This window comes from Carassius carassius, chromosome 37, assembly GCF_963082965.1.
Source record: "Carassius carassius chromosome 37, fCarCar2.1, whole genome shotgun sequence".
In the NCBI taxonomy this organism is placed as follows: Eukaryota; Metazoa; Chordata; class Actinopteri; order Cypriniformes; family Cyprinidae; genus Carassius; species Carassius carassius.
In genome coordinates, this window is record NC_081791.1 from 12,437,433 (window position 1) to 12,458,578 (window position 21,146).

General features: G+C 35.9%; 2 protein-coding genes across 2 annotated transcripts in view; one reads left to right on the top strand and one right to left on the bottom strand.

Moving 5' to 3' along the window:
• Positions 1-96: 96 nt before the first annotated feature.
• pofut1 (protein O-fucosyltransferase 1) lies at positions 97-6,044 on the bottom strand. The gene is made up of 7 exons (XM_059527498.1): positions 5,866-6,044; positions 5,575-5,696; positions 4,466-4,648; positions 4,190-4,302; positions 3,893-4,085; positions 913-1,155; positions 97-846 (listed from the first exon to the last, which is right to left on the bottom strand). Exons 1-7 carry the CDS (start codon positions 6,002-6,004, stop codon positions 652-654), a joined length of 1,188 nt encoding a protein of 395 aa, XP_059383481.1. The 5' UTR covers positions 6,005-6,044; the 3' UTR covers positions 97-651.
• Positions 6,045-16,480: 10,436 nt separating this feature from the next.
• The window catches only part of plagl2 (pleiomorphic adenoma gene-like 2), a 43,165-nt gene continuing 38,499 nt past the window's right edge, over positions 16,481-21,146 (top strand). The window contains exon 1 of the mRNA XM_059527499.1: positions 16,481-16,643. The gene's annotated coding sequence lies outside the window, so the exon portion shown is untranslated. The remainder of the gene's footprint in view (positions 16,644-21,146) is intronic.

Below are 21,146 nucleotides of genomic sequence, written 5' to 3' on the forward strand. Positions count from 1 at the left end.
TTAATGCATATATACTCATTTGGTTTAAATTTTAAAAGAAAGCCTTTTTAAATAGATCATAAAACCGAAGAACAAACATAAAACATACACACAAAATACTGCTTGTAATATTTTTAATTGTAAACTACCTTGAGGAATGTCTTTTAAAGTTGTACAAAATTACTAATAAGTACATCTTAAAACATTTATAAAACATTTCTGCAATTTGATTTGATGCAGACATTCTTGTCATACAGTGACACAAATGTTCATTTTCAGCAATCACTAGAGCACTGCACATCTGGATGCCTCTGGAGGTCTGAAATGGCCTTCAACTATAAAAAGTGCAATTTCCAACAACTAAAGCTTGAATTGTCTCTCTAGCAGAATTTCTCAACCCTCACAGGGGGCAGTTTTTACATCCTCAAAAATGCAAATGAGCCAGTACAAAAATCTCAATGATATCATGGTTGCTCACAGTAAATGTAGTAGTGCAACATGGGAGAAATGCAGCATCCAGAGAAATTATTAAGGAACTAACTCTTGTTCTCCCTTCATTTAATTACGTGAACCCTATATCCAAATGTTCTTGTTGAAAATATCACCAAACACCTGAAACATGCAAAACGTCAACCAGCTTACCAGTTACAAAAACGTAACTCTGTCATTTTATTAGAGTTCCTCTTTTCCTTTCCTTTTTCCTAGGTAGTCCATTCCAAAGAATGAAGAGGGTCTCCCGTGAACATCTCTCTCCCTTTTAACAAAGGCTGAGAAGGACGAAACACAGTTGCCGATGAAGTGATCGGCCTGACCAAGGACATACAGGTCAATCTGAGCAGTGTCCGGCTGCAAGCTCACGACCTTCACCTGCACAAAATCTGTCATCAGCTTTATTTTCTGCAACATCTGTAATGTTAAACTGTTAATCCTCACCTTGCCCTTGAAGAGTTTCTGAATCTCCGCGGTGTGTGATTCAGAGTCGGTGGCTATGTAAACTGACTGAGCGTTGGTGTTCTTCACCCAGAGCTTCACCGCACGGCGGATCTCAGACAGATCCGGTAAACACATGGTCATGGTCAGCGGCAGGGCAGTCTGCCGGTCATATCCCACACACTGTGGAGATGCCATGAAGTGAGGACCGGTATCACCGGACTTCAGAAGCTTGCAGGCATTTTGCTGGAATGGTAAAAAAAAAAGAAAAAATTGTTAGGAGGATGATGTGTATGATCCAGTTCAGGCCTAAAATTCTGCATTTTGTATTGGTACTTCAGGAATAAAACCATCAAAAATATATCAGTTATAACTTTGGAGCACAAATGTTATGATGAGATCATATAATTTACTGGAATTTTTATATCATATCCAGTAGGATCTATTTATTTAAATCTTTGTTTGTTATGCCATGTCTAAGACTATTTTAACCAATAACAAAGATATATTTATTATATATATATACAGTACAGTCCAAAAGTTTGGACACACCTTCTCATTCAAAGGGTTTTCTTTATTTTCATGACTATGAAAATTGTAGAGTCACACTGAAGGCATCAAAACTATGAATTAACACATGTGGAATTATATATGGAATTATATACATAACAAAAAAGTGTGAAACAACTGAAAATATGTCATATTCTAGGTTCTTCAAAGTAGCCACCTTTTGCTTTGATTACTGCTTTGCACACTCTTGGCATTCTCTTGATGAGCTTCAAGAAGTAGTCACCTGAAATGGTCTTCCAACAGTCTTGAAGGAGTTCCCCGAGAGATGCTTAGCACTTGTTGTCCCTTTTGCCTTCTGTCTGCGGTCCAGCTCACCCCTAAACCCCTAAACCATCTCGATTGGGTTCAGGTCCGGTGACTGTGGAGGCCAGGTCATCTGGCGCAGCACCCCATCACTCTCCTTCTTGGTCAAATAGCCCTTACACAGCCTGGAGGTGTGTTTGGGGTCATTGTCCTGTTGAAAAATAAATGATGGTCCAACTAAACGCAAACCGGATGGAAAAGCATGCTGTGGTAGCCATGCTGGTTCAGTATGCCTTCAATTTTGAATAAATCCCCAACAGTGTCACCAGCAAAGCACCCCCACACCATCACACCTCCTCCTCCTCCATGCTTCACGGTGGGAACCAGGCATGTAGAGTCCATCTGTTCACCTTTTCTGAGATCTCAAATTTGGACTCATCAGACTAAAGCACAGATTTCCACTGGTCTAATGTCCATTCCTTGTGTTCTTTAGCCCAAACAAGTCTCTGGGAAGTCGTGGCCTAATGGTTAGAGAGTCGGACTCCCAATCGAAAGGTTGTGAGTTCGAGTCCCGGGCCGGCAGGAATTGTGGGTGGGGGAGTGCATGTACAGTTCTCTCTCCACCTTCAATACCATGTCTTAGGTGCCCTTGAGCAAGGCATTGAACCCCCAACTGCTCCCCGGGCGCCGTAGCATAAATGGCTGCCCACTGCTCCGGGTTGTGTGCTCACAGTGTGCGTTCACCCATACTCAGAATTTGTGCTCTGCATTTAACCCATCCGAAGTACATACACACAGAGCACAAATTCTGAGTATGGGTCACCATACTTGGCTGAATGTCACGTCACGTCACTCTTCTGCTTGTTGCCATTCTTTAGCAGTGGTTTCCTAGCAGATATTCTACCATGAAGGCCTGATTCACACGGTCTCCACTTAACAGTTGTTCTAGAGATGTGTCTGCTGCTAGAACTCCATGTGCCATTGACCTGGTCTCTAATCTGAGCTGCTGTTAACCTGCGATTTCTGAGGCTGGTGACTCGGATGAACTTATCCTCCACAGCAGAGGTGACTCTTGGTCTTCCTTTCCTGGGGCGGTCTGCATGTGAGCCAGTTTCTTAGTAGCGCTTGACGGTTTTTGTGACTGCACTTGGGGACACTTTCAAAGTTTTCCCAATTTTTCGGCCTGACTGACCTTCATTTCTTAAAGTAATGATGGCCACTCGTTTTCCTGTACTTAGCTGCTTTTTTCTTGCCATAATACAAACTCTAACAGTCTATTCAGTAGGACTATCAGCTGTGTATCCACCTGACTTCTGCACAACACAACTGATGGTCCCAACCCCATTTATAAGGCAAGAAATCACACTTGTTAAACCTGACAGGGCACACCTGTGAAGTGAAAACCATTTCAGGTGACTACCTCTTGAAGCTCATCAAGAGAATGCCAAGAGTGTGCAAAGCAGTAATCAAAGCAAAAGGTGGCTACTTTGAAGAACCTAGAATATGACATATTTTCAGTTGTTTCACACTTTTTTGTTATGTATATAATTCCATATATAATTCCACATGTGTTAATTCATAGTTTTGATGCCTTCAGTGTGAATCTACAATTTTCATAGTCATGAAAATAAAGAAAACTCTTTGAATGAGAAGGTGTGTCCAAACTTTTGGACTTTTGGTCTGTACTGTATATATATATATATATATATATATATATATATATATATATATATATATATATATATATATATATATATATATATATAATTCATAATTTTTAAAATTGATAAAATATTTTCAATTATAGTAAAGACATTGTGAAATATTTTAACATTAAAAATTTCTGCTTAGATGTGTCTTAAAATGTAATTCATGTATTAATTGTCAGCTTTCAAAATTCAAAACAGCAGAATTTATTTGAAATAAATATTTTGTAACATTATAAAAGTCATCAATTTAACACACTGTTAATAAATTTATTTAACAGTTAGTTCCTCTTTCGTAAGTCGATTTGTATAAAAGCGTCTGCTGCCAAGTATTATTTTCATTCAAAAATAAATATTGAAAGGCATTATAATATTTTGTAAGTGCACTTCTGATAATAAAAAAAAAACATTTGCCATTTGAATCTGAATTATGGGAAATTCACATCAGGACACACAAAGCTCACCCAATCTGAGCCAATCCTCAGATGAATTCCTACGTAGGGTCGGTTTAGCAGGCTTCTGATGTGACTTTCTCCTTCCTGCACCATTTTTTCAGACCACACCACATACTCCTGCAGTCCAATGTGCTCCTCTAGAATGGGGAACTGCGCTGGGGCTCCTGGAAGAGCGAGAACTGGATGCTCTTTTGGGGGAAACCTGAAGAAATAGAGAAACACAGAGATTGAGAGTGAGAAAAGTAGGGTAGAGGGAGTCTGAGTGCTATAGTTTACATTCATGTGAGCCTTTCAGCTCAAACGTACCTTTTAATCCAGTGCGGCTGGTAGTAGGAACTGAATGACAGTCCTCCAAAAAGAACAGAGCGATCAAAGTCGACTCCGATATGATCCCAAAATGGACCGAATGGATTTCCGTCCTGCATCGGAATCGACAGGCTACATTACAAGTGCACTGTTATGTTATCAGATCTGCTAGAAGTCCAATAGATGGCAGTGTTTCCATAGCATGGGGCATAATAGTTTAGAAAAAAAAAGTTTTATGTCTGCCAAAGGTCCTTGAAGAACGAACAGTCATATTACCTTCATCGGACAGCTCTTTTTGTCTATGCTCCTGTGAGCTGCGGACTCAAAGCAGTAGGCCACTCTCTGACCAAGGGGCCAGTGCTTAGGAGCCAAGTGCTCCATGAAGTCCTCTAGACTCACCACACGGTGGTACTGCTTCACTGGCTCCAACTGGAAATACTCACTGTAGGGAACATGCACCTGTTCCAGAGAAACACAGAAGCCTACTGTACCTTATCAATTTATTTGTCCTTTCTCCTATTGATCTACTAGTGTGACAGCTAGTCATTAGTTTGATCAGCCTCTACGTTTCAAAACTAGCTGGTCGCTGGTGGTTTTCCAGCTTGGAACAACTTGTGATAAGTCTGGACTATCTAATGACCAATATGAACCAACCAATGATCAGTCTGAACCAATGTTGCTATTGTAACTAAACTAAACTAGTGTAAAATACTAAAACTATTCAAAACTGTTACTGGATGAAATATAAATATTAAATGAAACACATCAAATTAAAGGGGGGGGGAATAGAAAATTAGACAACTTGCCTTGGCAACTATCTAAAATAAATTTAAAGCTAAACAGAATTGTGTGTGTGTGTGTGTTTGTGTGACAAAAGCACATAACAAAAGGACTAAAACAAACTCAAATTAAAATGAAAACAAAGTTAATAATATTAAATAAAAGCTATAATAATATAAAATACAATAATAAATTAATATAATTCTAAAGCAACACTGGTTAGGGACCGCTAATGACCATCTTTGCCCAATGTTTGTTACAAATCATTTTTGACAAGTGAAATAAAGCTGAAATTAAATAAAAATAGAATTATGGAAAAACTTGGGTAAATCAAATGAAAATGAGTAAAATTACTATAAGCAAATTAAAAATAAAGCCAAATTGAAATATTATTTATCAAAATATATTAAAATATTACATTTTAAACTACAAATGAAAACAAAACAAAAATAAAACAATCCAAAGTATTAATAAAGACTATGAGTTTATATAAATAATACTAAAATAACTCTGGTTTGGAGCAGTTATAAAGCAGGCAGCTACTGTGCTCCAAACACTATCAGTTAAGTGTGATTTCCTGCTCGAGTGACAGGTGTAGTGTTTACATTTGTAAAAGGCGGCGAGTGATGGCGGTAAACAATCCACGGCGGAACCGCGAGTGTTCGGTTCAGCATTTTAGCAAAAGCCAGTGATCCGAGAAAATGATCCACTTGGTTTCCAAACCGACCTGAAGAAGAACATATAGGAGAAACGTGTTTATCATCCCAATACAACTCATACAATGCAGACGCTTTTTAACTGTACAGTCCTGGCTTCTGGTTTACACGCTTCATTTAACTGTCATTGAAGACTTTGAGCTAATGAGTAAACGTCTCAGAAGCGTCCTGCTCTCATACCCATGCACGGACAGTACAGGATGTATCCGTTTTCATCCCACGTCACGTCTGCGGCGTCGATAAATACGTGCAAAGAAAGGAATGTTAAATGCAATAAAGTTACAATGAAAAGTTTCAGATGCTTTGGTCTGGCCGCCATCGCTGATCATTCGCTATCCCACAATGCACTGCGAAGGGAAGGTTAACCCTTCACATCCTGCTGAGTTTTGCCACAAGAGTCTTTTAAAAACATTATATATATATATATATATAAATATATATATATATAAATGACACATATTTACAGATTTACAAGCATACAATAAAATGGTTAAATATATGAAAGAAAAAAAAATTAAATGTTTTTGTTTGCACAACACTTCTTCCCAGAGGTTTTCTGTCGATTTGAATGTTTTTATTTTTTTCTATTCAAGGGTCTGTGTTTCAGTAACACATTTGTGACCCTGTACCACATAACCAGTCATAAAGCTCAATTTTCTAATAATACATAAGCTTTCCACTGATGTATGTTTTGTTAGGATAGGATAATATTTGGAATACAACTATTTGAATATCTAGAATCTGAGGGTGCAAAAACATCTAAATACTGTGAAAATTGCCTTTAAAGTTGTCCAAATGAAGTCCTTAGCAATGCATAGTACTACTCAAAAATTAATTTTTTATATATTTACGGTAGGAAATTTATAAAATATCTTCAGGTAACATGATCTTTACTTAATATCCTAATGATTTTTGGCATAATATATATATATATATATATATATATATATATATATATATATATATATATATATATATATATATTTCACTCATACAATGTATAGTTGGTTACTGCTACAAGTATATCTGTGTTACTTATGACTGTTTTTTTGGTCCAGGGTATATACATATGCTTTGCATGACCTGACTTGATTCGACCAGCTTTGTTTCAGCACTTAAATGGTGCAGATGGCATTTCAAATAACCTTACATTTTGTTGAACAGTGTGCATTTTCTTAATTGCACGTCTTCTTGATTATAACCTAAAGTGAAAAGACTATAACTTGTCCTGTGTCTCCATTGCACTTTTCTTTTGCTATGTTTGATATGTATTGTCCGTTCTTTTGTTCAACTCTAAAATCAACTCAGACTGTGTCGAGCTGCTCATCTGAGGAACTCTTTGAACTCTTTTAATAACTTTGCAGAAGAAACTGATTAATTTCTGTCAGAAGAATTTGTTATTTACTCAAGAGTGACTCATGTGTGAGCCATTGATTGCACTGAATGGATGTCACATGTTGAATGTTGCAGTCTGAACTAGAACATGAAGCTTTCACTGCTGCTATGCATCTCAATACATATTAATTTAAAGAGAATAAACGTACAAATACAAAAGAATAAACATACACTTCTACCCCATGGACAATTTCACATGTAGTACAAACAATGTCAAAAAACGTTGGTATCTTAGTTCGTTTTCTCATCTACAGTAAGAACCATGTGTTTAAAGTGTATGTTCATAATTTATACATTAGAGAGGTTTTATGTTTATGGACCTGGACATATCTGGGGAAAAGAAGAGTGCTTAATTGTATTAAATGTGCAATGATGTGTTGTGTATTTTCAATCGTTATAAGTACAACTGCAGATGATATAATTAATTAAATAAAAGCTTTTAAGAGTGTAGACTTTCATGACTACATTTTTTAATACACTTTTAAAAAAATTACCTTTTCATAATGTCAAATTAAAGGTTTTACTTTAAAGAACATTTTAAATTGTTTCAATAATCTTGTCATGCATTAAAGAAGTTCACTCATTTGAATGCGTTGACTAACATACTAAAGCATATGTAAAGATGTTACACTTAAAGTTCATATATTTTAACTGTACTAAAATGCGACTTCATCATTGCAAATGATACAAATATATTTAAATACCTGTTTCAATAAAAATGGCATTAAAGTATCATACACACATTTCAAGCACATTTCAAAGACAGCAGATGTAATTACATATGAAGATGTACTTAAGCAGGTCGAAAACTTTTTTTTAAATATACATTTAAACTAAAACACATTTTAATTTATTGTATATATATATCAATATATGATGATATTAAGTGTTTGAAAGCATTGCATTTAAGTATATTCTTTAAAAAATATATTATTTCCTTTTTTTTAAGTATGCTAAAGTGTACTTGTTTTTCATAAGGGAATGAATTATTCTGGTTAATCTTCCTCATACATCTCTATTTTCTGAAGAAATTCTCTGACAGCACAACTAAGGGAAGCACATTTCCGCCAATGTAGCTCAACTGTTGAGTGCTGGTGATATTCAATGATGATAAAGTGATATACCATAAATGAAAAAGAGTTTGTGCCTAATCCAAAGCTCTTTTATCAAAACCCATCATTAAAAGCAACATGTGTGTGCAACATGGTTGCTCCACTCCAGCCCCCTCCATGGGAATTCACACACGCACTCCACATGGCTAAAAATGGCCCTGGCATGTAGTGATAAATTTGAGTGGATATGCACATGTAGTATCACCATTGTATCAATATAAAACATGTAAATCTGACACTTACACTATTGTGAGTATCAAAACACAGTAAAGTGATGTACCTGGTACCTATAAATTCACTGAGTGATAATGGTCAATCAAGTTATCACTGATGCAACATGGTCAAGGATATCAGGAGTGACTTCTGCAGGAAATATGATAATGTCCAGCTGAAAAGGGTCTGGTCAATAGATCGCTAGCATTGAACGACCATTGAAAAATGTCCAGATACTTTCTCCTTTTATCTTAATACGTAAAAAGAGCTAAAAGTAAATCCTTTCTGGATATATTTACCTTAAAAAAAAAAAAAAAAAAAAAAAAACTGCTGCCCTGTTGCTGTATCAAAACATTACTCTTGTTTGTTTGAGAACCTAACCTGCCCAGCAACAGCAACACTGGTTCAACTAATAGTGTTAATTTAGGGGCGTGGCTTTGTTTCTGACCAACCACTGAAAAACTCTTTGAGAAACCAGTTGGAAACCAGTCATTATTTTTCATGTTAAAGTTTTTTTTTTTTTTTTTTACTTGAACAAAATCATTTAATTTAGAAATTACCACATGAAGCACATTTTGAAGAATTACGTAATATTTTTTATAAGGTTGCTGGTACCTAAAAGTTCACTGAGTGAAGATTGCCAATCAAGTTATCACCAACGCAGCATGTTCAAGCATATCAGGAGTGACTTCTGAAGGAAATGTGATAATGTCCAACCGAAAAAGGTCTGGTCAATAGATTGCTATCACCGAATGTCCAGTAGGTTTCGGTGGGCAAGCCGTTAAGACCACAGGGTATATATATATATAACTCTGTTGTCTCGTCATATCTCTCAACGTTTCCTCTTGCACTCTGTCAACATGTTTCTCTGTTTCCTGTGCCTACTGCCCTCCCTTTATCCCTGCTCTCTAATGACCTGGCCCATCCCCCCTCCATTGAAATGTTCACATGTGCACACAGCAGACAGTGTTTTTCATTGTTAGAGATGACTGCGATGATAACAAAGCGGAGCGAGACTGGGTTGCTCTCGCTTTCTAACTGTGCAGAGTTCTGAAACTTCCTTCAGGTGAGGAAGCGAATCACATCTTCAAAGGCCATGAGATAGAGGTTAAAACAATCGGTTCTCATTCTCATTGTGTGCTCGAGCAAAGCCTGCGCTTATGATGAGAGAGGGGAACAGCAACTCCGAGAGAACAAATGTTTCCTCTAAATGTGAATGTAAAAAAACCGAGCTCATCCCTTCCTGTACGTAATTTCACACTCAAAGACGTGTTAGTGGCTTCGTAACCGCGAGGGAAAAAACATGGTGCATCAACCAGTTCACGGAGGACATGATCAGGATCATCTTACGGACGTCATGTTATCTGTTTCTGAAGATTAATAAGAAGGAGTGTGTGATGCATGTGCACAGCTCTGCTAGGTCCACCCAAGAGTCTTATCAGTGCTGAACAGAGCCACTGCAATGACGGCCTGACGGGTGAAATAGCAGGTTGTTGCTGTTACCTTAGGGCTCAGGCTAACCTACCTTCCCACACACTTTCCTCTTGCTTTCTGGACTTTATCTTAGAGCCATTAAAAAGTCAAATTATGACATTGAAACATTTCTAAAAATGGAACAATAAATAGTTATGTAAAAAGTGATAACATGGAGCAATGTCTACCTCCTCTAACCCTTAAATGAACTGGTGCAATCTAATGTAGTCAGGTTGATTTGGTCGTGTGTGAGTATATATATATATAAAGCTTAGAATTTTATTTTGTATGATTATTTAATTGTATTTGTCTACAGACATCCACAGGGAAATCTATAGTTCACCCAAAAATGTAATGAAAGCAGTGAATATGTCATGGCTTTTTATTTACCCATACTGTATAGTTTTACATTTCCTACCAAAATAAATAAAAAATAAAATAATAAGTAGAAAATATAATTAGTTTTTTCATAAACTGCTTTGCTTTAAATAATAAAATAAAAGTTGTTTTTATGCAATACAAAATTAATAAAATAGGTCGGTTCATCCTCAAATAGTCAATTTAAAAAAAATGTCCAAAACACATTTGAATCATCAGATTTTTATTTTATTTTATTTTATTTTGACATCTGCAGATTTAGACATCCTCGGTGAAATCTTAAAGGAATAATTCACCCTAAAAATAAAATTCTTCATTATTTACTTACCCAAAAAAAAAACATATTCCAAACCATAAGACTTTTGTGTTCTGTGTATCAGTGTTTATGTTTTTTGTCCATACAATATATGTGTAATTGACTTTCACTGTATGAGCAGCAGTTGAAACATTCACAAAACATGTTCTTATGATAAAAAGAAAGCCAAAGAATAGTAGGTCCGAATGTATGACATTTATTTAACATTACAGGTGAAAAGTACCCATGCCACAGTCTCTGAACACAGAGCTCGGGCTTCCAGGATCACTCTATTGGTGATTTGACAGTGCGTCAAAGATGTTTATCACCTTCCTGAGCTAATATAAACCAACCATCTGCTTTTAACCAAACAAAAAAAAAAACATGCTCCCCTTGACCCAATACAGTCCCCAATTTAGCAGCGCAGAGGGGGGAGAAGGCAACTGTAGAGCTGATTTTGTGTGGACTGTTCTGGTGAGAAAATCCACTCCAGATGTGTACAAAATCACCCCCTGCTTAATTGCCTTTGTTTTCATAGATGTTTTTTTATTTTATTTGTTATGCATGGCATTGGTAACTTTTATAGGATGTCTAGGATGTCACAGGATCCTTTGAATAAATGTGCTGGATTTTGTATAAATCAAGCTAACATTACATTTACATTTATTCACTTAGCTGACGCTTTTATCCAAAGCAACTTACAATTGCCACATATGTCAGAGGTCGCACACCTCTGGAGCAACTAGGGGTTAAGTGTCTTGCTCAGGGACACATTGGTGTCTCACAGTGGATTCGAACCCGGGTCTCTCACACCAAAGACATGTGTCTTATCCACTGCGCTAGCACCACCCCTAACAGAGCATCAAGATGCAAACAGGAGGAATTAGGATGACACCTGAACCTGTTAGAGCTTTGAATACTGGCTACTTACTCCTAAACAGCCACAGATGTTCCCCACTGCCCTTCTAACAACATCGGTCGGGCTTTTTTTAGTGTGCATTTCCCCCATTCTGTTTCCTGTCATCATGGCATAATAAAGAGCCAAATATTGGCTTTGTGAGTCCCATGGTTAATCACAGAGTAATTAGGAGCTGGTCCTGAAGGAATGGAGGGTTGACTTTGCTTTGAAACTCACTCTCCCCTTGTTCCTCATAATAGGTTTTTTTACAAGCACTTTTGAGGTGGAGAGAGAGGAGAGGTTTTACTGGGCCGGCAGTGTGGTGTGTGGCGTTTCACAGAGCACTTTAAAATCAATCTGGAGCATCTAAATGACAGACCACCACTCCACTGTAATCAACCTGAATGAAGCCCAGCCGCAAAGTCCGGGAAATAAAAAAAAAGAAGAACAAATAAACAAACAAGCAGATAATGACTCCTCAGCTAGCTTCTTTTTAAATGGGTGTTTTGGATTTAGAACTAAAAGACAAAGAATGAATGTGTGTGGATGCTGATGTCTAACAGAAGCTGTTTGTACAGGCTTGTGTGTGTGTGTGTGTGTGTGTGTGTGTGTGTGTGTGTGTGTGTGTGTGTGTGTGTGTGTGTGTGTGTGTGTGTGTGAGAGAGAGAGAGAGAAAGCGGCCACTTCCCAAATTTAATGAACTCTTTGATTTTTTTAAAACGACATCCTTCTGGACTCAATCAAGTTAGTCATGTTCTACATTTGGCCTCAGCATATTTATTTAGTGTTTTCAAACTACTATGTTGTTAGGCAAGCTTTAATTTCACCTAAATATTTGGTCATGCCATAAATACGCCGTACTTTTGAAGCATTCACCACAAGACATTTTCAGAAACTTTTAGTGGAGTTACTTGTTATTCCTATTAGCTGTTTAGGTCATTTTCATAGAACCAATAAGTGTTTTGTTTTTGTTTTTTCCTCAAAAAGAATTAACACAACTTATATCTTAACTAATATCTTAACAATGAACTTTGAATTCATGGTAAAAATAAGAATATCATGCGCTGTACTGATGTGAAAATTTGGAGAAAGTTTCTGAATCATCTTACAATCTTAAAATAAAGGAACATCCTTGGAATCTTAAATGCAGAAAAAAAATTTCTTTACATTGGAAAAGGTTTCTTTAAATTTTTTAAATGTTCTTCAAAATGGTTCATTTAAGAACTGTTCACTGAAAGGCTCTTTGGGGAATCAAAAATGGTTCTTCTATGGCCTCACTGGAAAAACACCCTTATGGAGCCTTTATTATAAACAGTATTATCTTCACTGCTGCATATCATTCCATGATATTGGAATATCATTAATTTTATTAGTCCATATGAGTCCAGTTCTTTTCTACAGTCTTCGATCCCTGAAAAAAAAAAAAAAAAAAAAAAACAGTTTAGAGGAATAGAAAGATTGTGAATCACTGCTTTAATATTTCTGTTTTTGTAGAATGCCACCTATTAGCATATAAGATCATCTCTAATATGTAAAATTATGCCAGCAGTAAACTTTGAAAGATAGTTCTTATTAGGTGTTTTAAAAAGTTAATTAAAAAAACTTTTTTTATTTATTATTAATTTATATACAGGTACTTTGAAATGTGAATTCTTTTGTTTGGCTAAACTTCCGCTGCTCCCCAGCTCGGTCTGCAGCACCCTCTCACCTTCACGTCACGGTGTGTGTGAAGTTTACCTGACCTTCTCTTCACAGTCTACTGTGTGCTGTTTGGAGAAGTCGCCTCTGACCGCTGCACTCAGAGCAGTTATGCTTCAGATAATCTGAACACACAATATATCTCAGATGTTTTGACACCATAACAATGGCTTTAAGCAAGAAATATGTCAGGGATCCTCAAATCTGGCCCACGAGATCCACTGTCCTACAGAGTTTAGCTCAAACACACCTGAGCATGCTTATCAATGTCTTCAGGATCATTAGAAAGTCACAGGTAGGTGAGTTTGATCAAGGTTGGAGCTAAACTCAGCAGCGCATTGGCCCTCCAGGACAAGATTTGAAGAACCCTGATATATGTCATTTAACCTATTACATTTCATACAAAAACAGTAAAAGTTTTATGCAGACAGTAAAAGAAAAAAAAAAACGATAGAATATGAATCAAAAACAACATTTGTCATTGCACAAACTTCTGTTCTAAACCACATTTTATATCTAAAGCAATATAAAATAAAGAAAATCTCTGTTCTGTTCATAAAGCGTCACATTCTTTAAAGAAAATTGGCCATAATATATTTAAATGATTTTTAATTTAAGGAATTGCACATATTGTGATTTATGGCAAGTTTCTTCAGCAGAATATAGAATATATTTGGTGGGTAAATCTGTAATTATTGGTCTGTAATTATGTTCATGCAGTTTAACTTCATTTTAAATGATCTGATTGTTGCACATGCATCAGATATGCATCAAAAACATCTTTAAACATTTAAGGAAATAAAAAAATAGATGAACACATTTAACCTACTTGTTATTTGATCAATGAGTAATTTGGGGTTCTTGCTGTGTCTTTTTTAATTGTATAAAAGCCCCAGCACCTAACCTTTAATCATCTCTTACCACACAGTGTACAGTCATTTGGGCTTTCCCTTTTGATCTTTCTTTCTTGTCTGCACACATAAGTCTTTTAAAATATCATTTCATCTATTTGGTCTAAATTTAATGTGGTGTACAAACTATTAATTTTCCAAGTCTGTCATTCTGATTTGCATTGTTTGTAAATGATGCTGTGTAGCTCACTATGTGAAAAAAGTGCTTTATGTGGTAACATCTAAATGTAAAGATATTAGTTTAACTGAATTAATTTATTATGACTTAATCAGGGTTACATTAACGGGTGTAATTATTATCAGACTTTTTTTTTTTTTAGAGTCCATTTAGCTTATAAGTAAAATCTCAGATCTGTAGCTTCTCATGTTCCTCTCAACCGACTGTTGGAGAATCTTTTAACAAACACTTTGTATAGGTTTAGACAGCTTTTATGTTTCCTGTGTAGCCTATAAATGTTGCTCGGAGAAAATGCATTTACTTTCAGACATTTAAATTATTTATTTTGAAATTAAAAAAAACTGTTTAATATTATTTATATAGGCTAAGTGACTGTAAGGCATTAAAAGAGAAAGGCTTAAAATAAACGTAGCAGAGTATATATCTTTTTTTTCCTTTTTAAATTCAGATGCACATTCCTGAGTTAAAACATCTCTTCATTTCAAACGATCTCGTGAACTTCCCCTCCAACTCACAAAACCCACAACAATTCCGTTTCAACCCTGATATTATCACTTCAAATTAGCATTCAATATCAAGACATTTTTGTATTATTATTTTTATTATTATTTTTACAATTTCAAAACAAATCTCATAAATTCACATTCGGGACAGAGAAGAAAAAGAAAGAAAGAAAGAAAAAAACTCCTGAAACCTTCGTGAATACATTTAATTTCACTCAGGTGCCAGAAGGGCTCCTGGAGGGTTTTCTTTTTCTTTTTTAAAAATAAAAACTCGGAAAGGTTTCGCCCCTTTGCATTGAGCATGTCGAGAGGCTTATTGAAGACCCCTGCTCCCCCACCCCCTCTCTCTCTTAGACACACACACACACACACCCGCTGGTCGGGGGGGTTGGGGTGGTGAGGAAACGGGCTGGTGTGCCCTGGAAGTGATTCTTCCCCCTAAACACAAGGTGAAACGGGACTATCGGAAACTACACGTGGGACCTGCCCTCTACATCTTTCATCAAATCAAACATTCGCTTCAGGTGTATAACCACAAGGCTATGCAGTTCTCAAACAGTATAAAATCTTACTATCTTAATACTTGATTAAATATCTAAAGAGAAACTATTTTTGTTAAACAATCGTTTGAGAATTAAATCTTGCCTGATCAGAATATTTAAGGACCATCCAAGATCGTTTGCTTGTGAATGACCTTGTTTATGCATGGTGTCTTGATTTCTATCTGAAGTAATTAATCATTCAGAATGACTCTCAATGCCTTCCCCATTGAATCAACATCCTCTCAACAATTTAGTTTGATGAATATCTGCATTTATTGTAGCCTATTTTTCTTGCTTATAATTTTTTTCTTCACTTGTAAATATGGTGGACATTGTAATACAAACATCCCATTTTCAGCAATAACATGAAATAGATGAAAACTTTTAATGTCAGGGCTTTGACAGACCAGTTTGTTTACTTGTGTATAACCCTTTGTCTTTCTATTTGATTTATATATATATATATATATTAGATTGAAAGAACACTGTAAATAGACAATAACTACAAATGTCCATTTTTTATTACATACAATGTAGATTTATTATGTAACATTTGTAAACCTAACCTGTACAAAAGTTACACTGTAAAATGTTTACATACATGTTTCCATTCATTCAACTTGCCACAAACAATTCTGTTATTCTACTCTGTTTTTTAAGTTTGCATAATAAATAATATTAGTCTAATATGTTTTTCGTGCAACGAACTTAGCACTGCATTGTGGAACTACTTTGATTTTACTTGCAGCAAAAACAAGTTAAAAAGTTGAAATGTTTACATTATATATATCAGTTAACATTCGAAAGAAACATCTTAACACCTTCATGCAAACCACTGATACTTCCTTCACGCTTTTAACAAATTCAATTCATAACTGGAATTATTGGTTTAATTGCTTAAGACCGTATATTTAGCTTCAATAGAAATTAATCAAAAGAGACATGTGACAAAATAAAGAGCTGCTTATTGACACCTTGCATTAAACATGCCTGCATTAAATAATTAAAAAACGCTATCGGCTGTCTCAGTCCTTTTACTTTCGATGCACATTCAGCGACGAGCCTCGTCGGCCCGCCGTTATCATTCGTCAATCATAACGATAAGAAAACTACAAGCCCAAAAACACACACAACACGCGCGCGCACACACCAGTTTACCAGCCCCTGTGAAAAGTTTGTGAAAGTGGCCTGACGTCACACTCCCACAATGCTCGCGCGCCCCATAACTCTGCTGCTGCAGCCTGAGGAGCGCGAGACACTCAGGCCCCGAAAAAAGAAAAATTAGAGAAAAAATTTTGAAAAAATAATAAAACAACAGATCAAGAGGAGAAAGACTGGGGACGGTGGCGTGGGGCTCCCACGGTAGGTTTGCGTTTATTCGGTGCTGGAATGTGACGGCGGTTCCTTGTGAAATTGACTAATGCGGCGCTGGAAAGTTTTTGGTGGCAACTGCTAGTTTTTTTTCTGCAAGTCCTCATAATGTAGCTGCACGCTCTGATGTGTGCATGTTTTTTTAATGAGATCCCGATAATTAATGCAACTCTTTCGGCCGCTGATCGATATGACAGATGATACACGAGACCTTCATAGTAACACGGTTGATATTTTCTCGCGAGCCGACGTCATTTATTTTTGGCTTATTTTGTAAAACATCGTTGAGGCTCCGGGTATTTAATTTTTAATTGCACGTTCGCAAACTTCATCGATAAGTACACGGCGGATGCATTTTGTTTACAAACCGATACTTTAGCATCTGATCGATCATCGGCTCGGCTGTGTTTACAGATGTTCAATAGGACTTTGGAGCGAATAGTTGAATTTTAAGTAATTTCTGAAAATGTGCTGTGGACACACACGAGCTGAAGCTCCGTTCCTGTTGAGTTTCAAACTCTATTGGTTTATACAAACGCGTCTGTCTATGAATAGTTCACTGCTTGATTTGAGAAAATAACACTGGGCTGTAAATATACAACTATTTTAGGCTAGTTTGTCTCGTACTACAACTCGGCCTCCATGGCTTATCTGTTGCTCGTCATTTGTTTGCCAGATCGGATGTTCTTGGGCGGATTGTGACTTTTCTATAATGCCTTCTTGTGTGAAAAACTGTTTGTTTGTGTATTCCTATCAAGAGGTACTCAACAAACAAGAGTGTCAAGCGGTGGGTTGAGGTGTGGGGCTCCTCGTTTTAATGTTCATTTACATATGGCTTGACTGGAGGGATGATTAAGCTAAGAATCACTCTTGTTTATGTTCCATAGTGAGAAATCGGTGCACTTTGTGTCAACAAATTTAACCCACAAAATTGAAAAGAAGTTTGTGCATTCACTTTGAGTTTGATGAGTTTATTACACTTTTATAACAACTCTGAATTGAAGAAAATATTGTTACAACTGGTACAGTTGAGGACAAATGGCTTCAGTTATGGACCGAAATATGGTGTTAGAATGATAAAAACGTGTTTACACAGAAGAGAGCTCACTGACATGCTTTAAGATTTAAAAATAAAAGTCATTTAAAAGTTCATTTTTGTTCTTTTGTTGCAGTTATGCTCATGAAATCTATTAATAATCCACCATTAAAGATCATCCCAACACCAGTCACATGAACTAAACACCTGACATCTTTTCCCAAATACCTTAAAATATTCATCCCACTAAACTGAAAACTTGAGTTTAACTGCTGCTTCAAATATGGAGTGAAATCAAAGGCACAATGTGTTTTTCAATATTTGTAACCTTTTTTATAATGTTACTGATAAGTAAAATGCATGTAAAATACTTGAAATGTATTGAAATGAATTTCTTAAAACATGTTTCTAGCATTGTTCATTAAACTGGTTTAAGCTATAGAAATTGTAATTCAAGTTAATTTGTCATTGCTTTTTTTATAAGCATAAGTGCGACCTATCTTTAAATCACCAGTCAGCATGATTGCAACACTATTCAAACACCTGTAGCCACGTGATATCTTTTTCTCAAATACCTAAAAATATTCATCCCACTAAAAGGAAACCTTGAGTTTAACTGGTGCTTTAAATATGGAGTGAAATAGAAGGCACAATGTGCAAGTTTCTTAGTTTATCAAAATGTTTTTCAATATTTTTGATAATGTTACTAATAAGTAAAATGCAGTTAAAAACACTTGAAATGTATTGAAATGAATCGTTTAAAACACGTTTCTAGCATTACTCATTAAAATGGTTTAAGGTATAGGAAATGTAATTAAAGTGAATGTCATTGCTTTTTTATATAAGCATAACTGCGACCAATCTTTAAATCACCAGTCAGCATGATTGCAACACTATTCAAACACCTGTAGCCATGTTCTATCTTTTTCTCAAATATATATGTAGTGATGTTTTAAACATGCATTACAGAGTGAAAGCTTTCATTGGCTTTGCTTTTTACATCTCATGCACTTGTTTGTGTTGTGCTAAAGTTATTTTTTTGTTGCTGTTTGCATTGAAAATAATCAAAATGAAATATTTCACTTTGGCTGGATTCATTGGATGTATGTGTAAAGATGGCTTTCTAACAGTGATTGATAAAGAACAGGTTGCAACGAGCTCCTGTTTGGTGGTTGTGCTCCATCATGGCCCTCCACTTCCACTGCCTTGAGCTACATAATAAGGAAATGGAAGTGAGATGGTCACGAGACAGTGCTTTTGTTATTGACATTGCATGTTGAAATGCATATTGTGATTTGTGAGACCGTTTCGTTTTTCAGCATGGGCTTTGGTTTTGCTTTTGAGGATCTTTACAAGGGTTTGACTGATTAAACCTCATTAATTTAACCTCAAGTGTTCTTGCATGTTAAATTTTTCACTATAAGAATTGAGAAATGAGTTTACAATATTTCTTTAAAATACTTCCAGCTCTTGATCCATCTCAGATGTAGTTGCATTTTGTTGAGCTTGTCATTTCTGGACACCTCATCAGGAGTTGTTTCAAACATTTGTCTGCTTTGAGAGATTATTTGAGAGCTGTAGATGTTGCGGGACGTTTTAAACAACGTTTCAGCGGTTTAATTTTCGTGTGTTCTCTGAAAAGGCGTCTTGCATGCTTGATTCAGTGTGTGAGTTTGAGAGAGAGAGAGAAAGTGATGCATGTGCATCAAGGGGGGTTTCTCCTCTGAAAACATCCCACAATTCCATGCTCCTCGGTGGGTAACAGGCTGATTATCATGAGAAAGCACATCAGAGGGGTTAATAGGTAGGACAGGCTTTGGAGAGCACAAACGCTACTTAATACCCAGTGTAGAATGGGGATCAGCCCTCATGTCTTGTATCCTTGAGTCCTTATATCCTCCACTTACAGCATTGAGGAGTAAACAGGGACGATGCTGTGCCTAAGATATGCATCGAGTTACAAAATAGCTATTTATTTTGCATTATGATTTAAGTGTTCTGTGACAGTAATATGGGCTTGTGGTTCAGCCGATGAGTTTGTTTGTACTTGCAGTCGTGAGTATATTATATGTGCTTGTGTTGTGTCTAAATCCATGTCTGAAATGTGCCATGGGGAGTGGGCAGTATGAACAGTAGCTGGTCACTAAGTCTCCCCATAAAAAAGGGAGGAGAGAAAGAGAGAGATAAAGTCAGGCCAAGTTCACGAGGGCATTAGAACTCCTCCGAGTGCCTTAACACCAGATTTGATTCTTATCAAAAAATAATTTGTGTCAGAACTGACAGAAACGTGAAAAATGGTTCGTTCAGGATTCAGGTTTGGAATGCCTGAATGATTGGAGAAACTTTTATTAATTGCAATCAGTTAAAAACAGTGTATTGCATGTTAAATTGTATTACAGATATCAATTAGTATAGTGCATTGTAGAAATTAATTTCATATGCTATACAGTTTTACTGTGTTTAAAAACCTTTTTGTTTATTAATAAATGTTTTTTTATTGTTGTTACAAATTGTTTTGTATTAAAGTACTTTTAAAGTTCTTTTTCACATAGAATATGGTCAATTTAGCAGAGAGGGTAATGTTATAGTTACAACCAAAACATTAAGATTGATAATAATAATGTGTACAATAATAATAAATTGATGACGTGCTATTGACAAATGTTTTAGTATTTTGCTCTCAAGATTTTGATCTTGATTTTAAATGTGTTGATTTAAATGAAAACATTCTCAGAAACTGATTTGGATCTGTTTGCATTGTACTGTAAAAAATGTTTTGAGATAACCGAAAAATTAGCTTCATGTGGTAACATGTAAATTAACCAATTTGATTGTAGCCAAAAATATTCCAAAATTTATGACAATTCTAAAAACAATCTAATTAAGATTTAAAAGGCAGAAGTCGTTTTGTTTTCTTGTTTTTACAACGTGGAACGTCATAAATCATACTGTTTATTAGTCAGAAATGACTTATTTAATGCTTTGTTCCTAACTGTTTATTATCTTTAAACTTTGACTGAAGTATTTATTTTTAGCTCCCTCATCAATCAGCATTTGATATGATATAGAACAAAGGAAGAAGATACAACTATAAGAAAGGAAACCAAATAATGTTTTCAGGGTCTAAACAGAACAGCGTTCAGAACGGGTATGAAACAGTCATCTCAGCAATCGCAAATCCAAGCTCATTAATTGCATGAGAAAGCGGCAACAATCGAACCAAACAATGAATGAAAAGTAACCCACACTTAAATAATACATCTGTAAGTACACACTAATGTTTTTGACACCTTTGCAAAACAAGTCCAAACACAAAGTACACATGCCACACACACTGTAACCAAGTCACACACGCACAAGAGAAGAGTGTCTTTTTTTCTTTTTGGTGGCGTGCATTCTGACTGCACTTGCAGTATGCTGCGCCTTTAGATAGTAAGAAGACGCTAGATGTTTGAAAT

Coding starts and splice junctions, on each gene's coding strand:
- pofut1 (XM_059527498.1), bottom strand. CDS start 6,004: ATGGCGGCCAGACCAAAGCATCTGAAACTTTTCATTGTAACTTTATTG. Junction 1,156..3,892: donor TGAGGATTGGCTCAGATTGG/GTGAGCTTTGTG, acceptor TTACCATTCCAG/CAAAATGCCTGCAAGCTTCT. Junction 847..912: donor AGAAACTCTTCAAGGGCAAG/GTGAGGATTAAC, acceptor GATTTTGTGCAG/GTGAAGGTCGTGAGCTTGCA.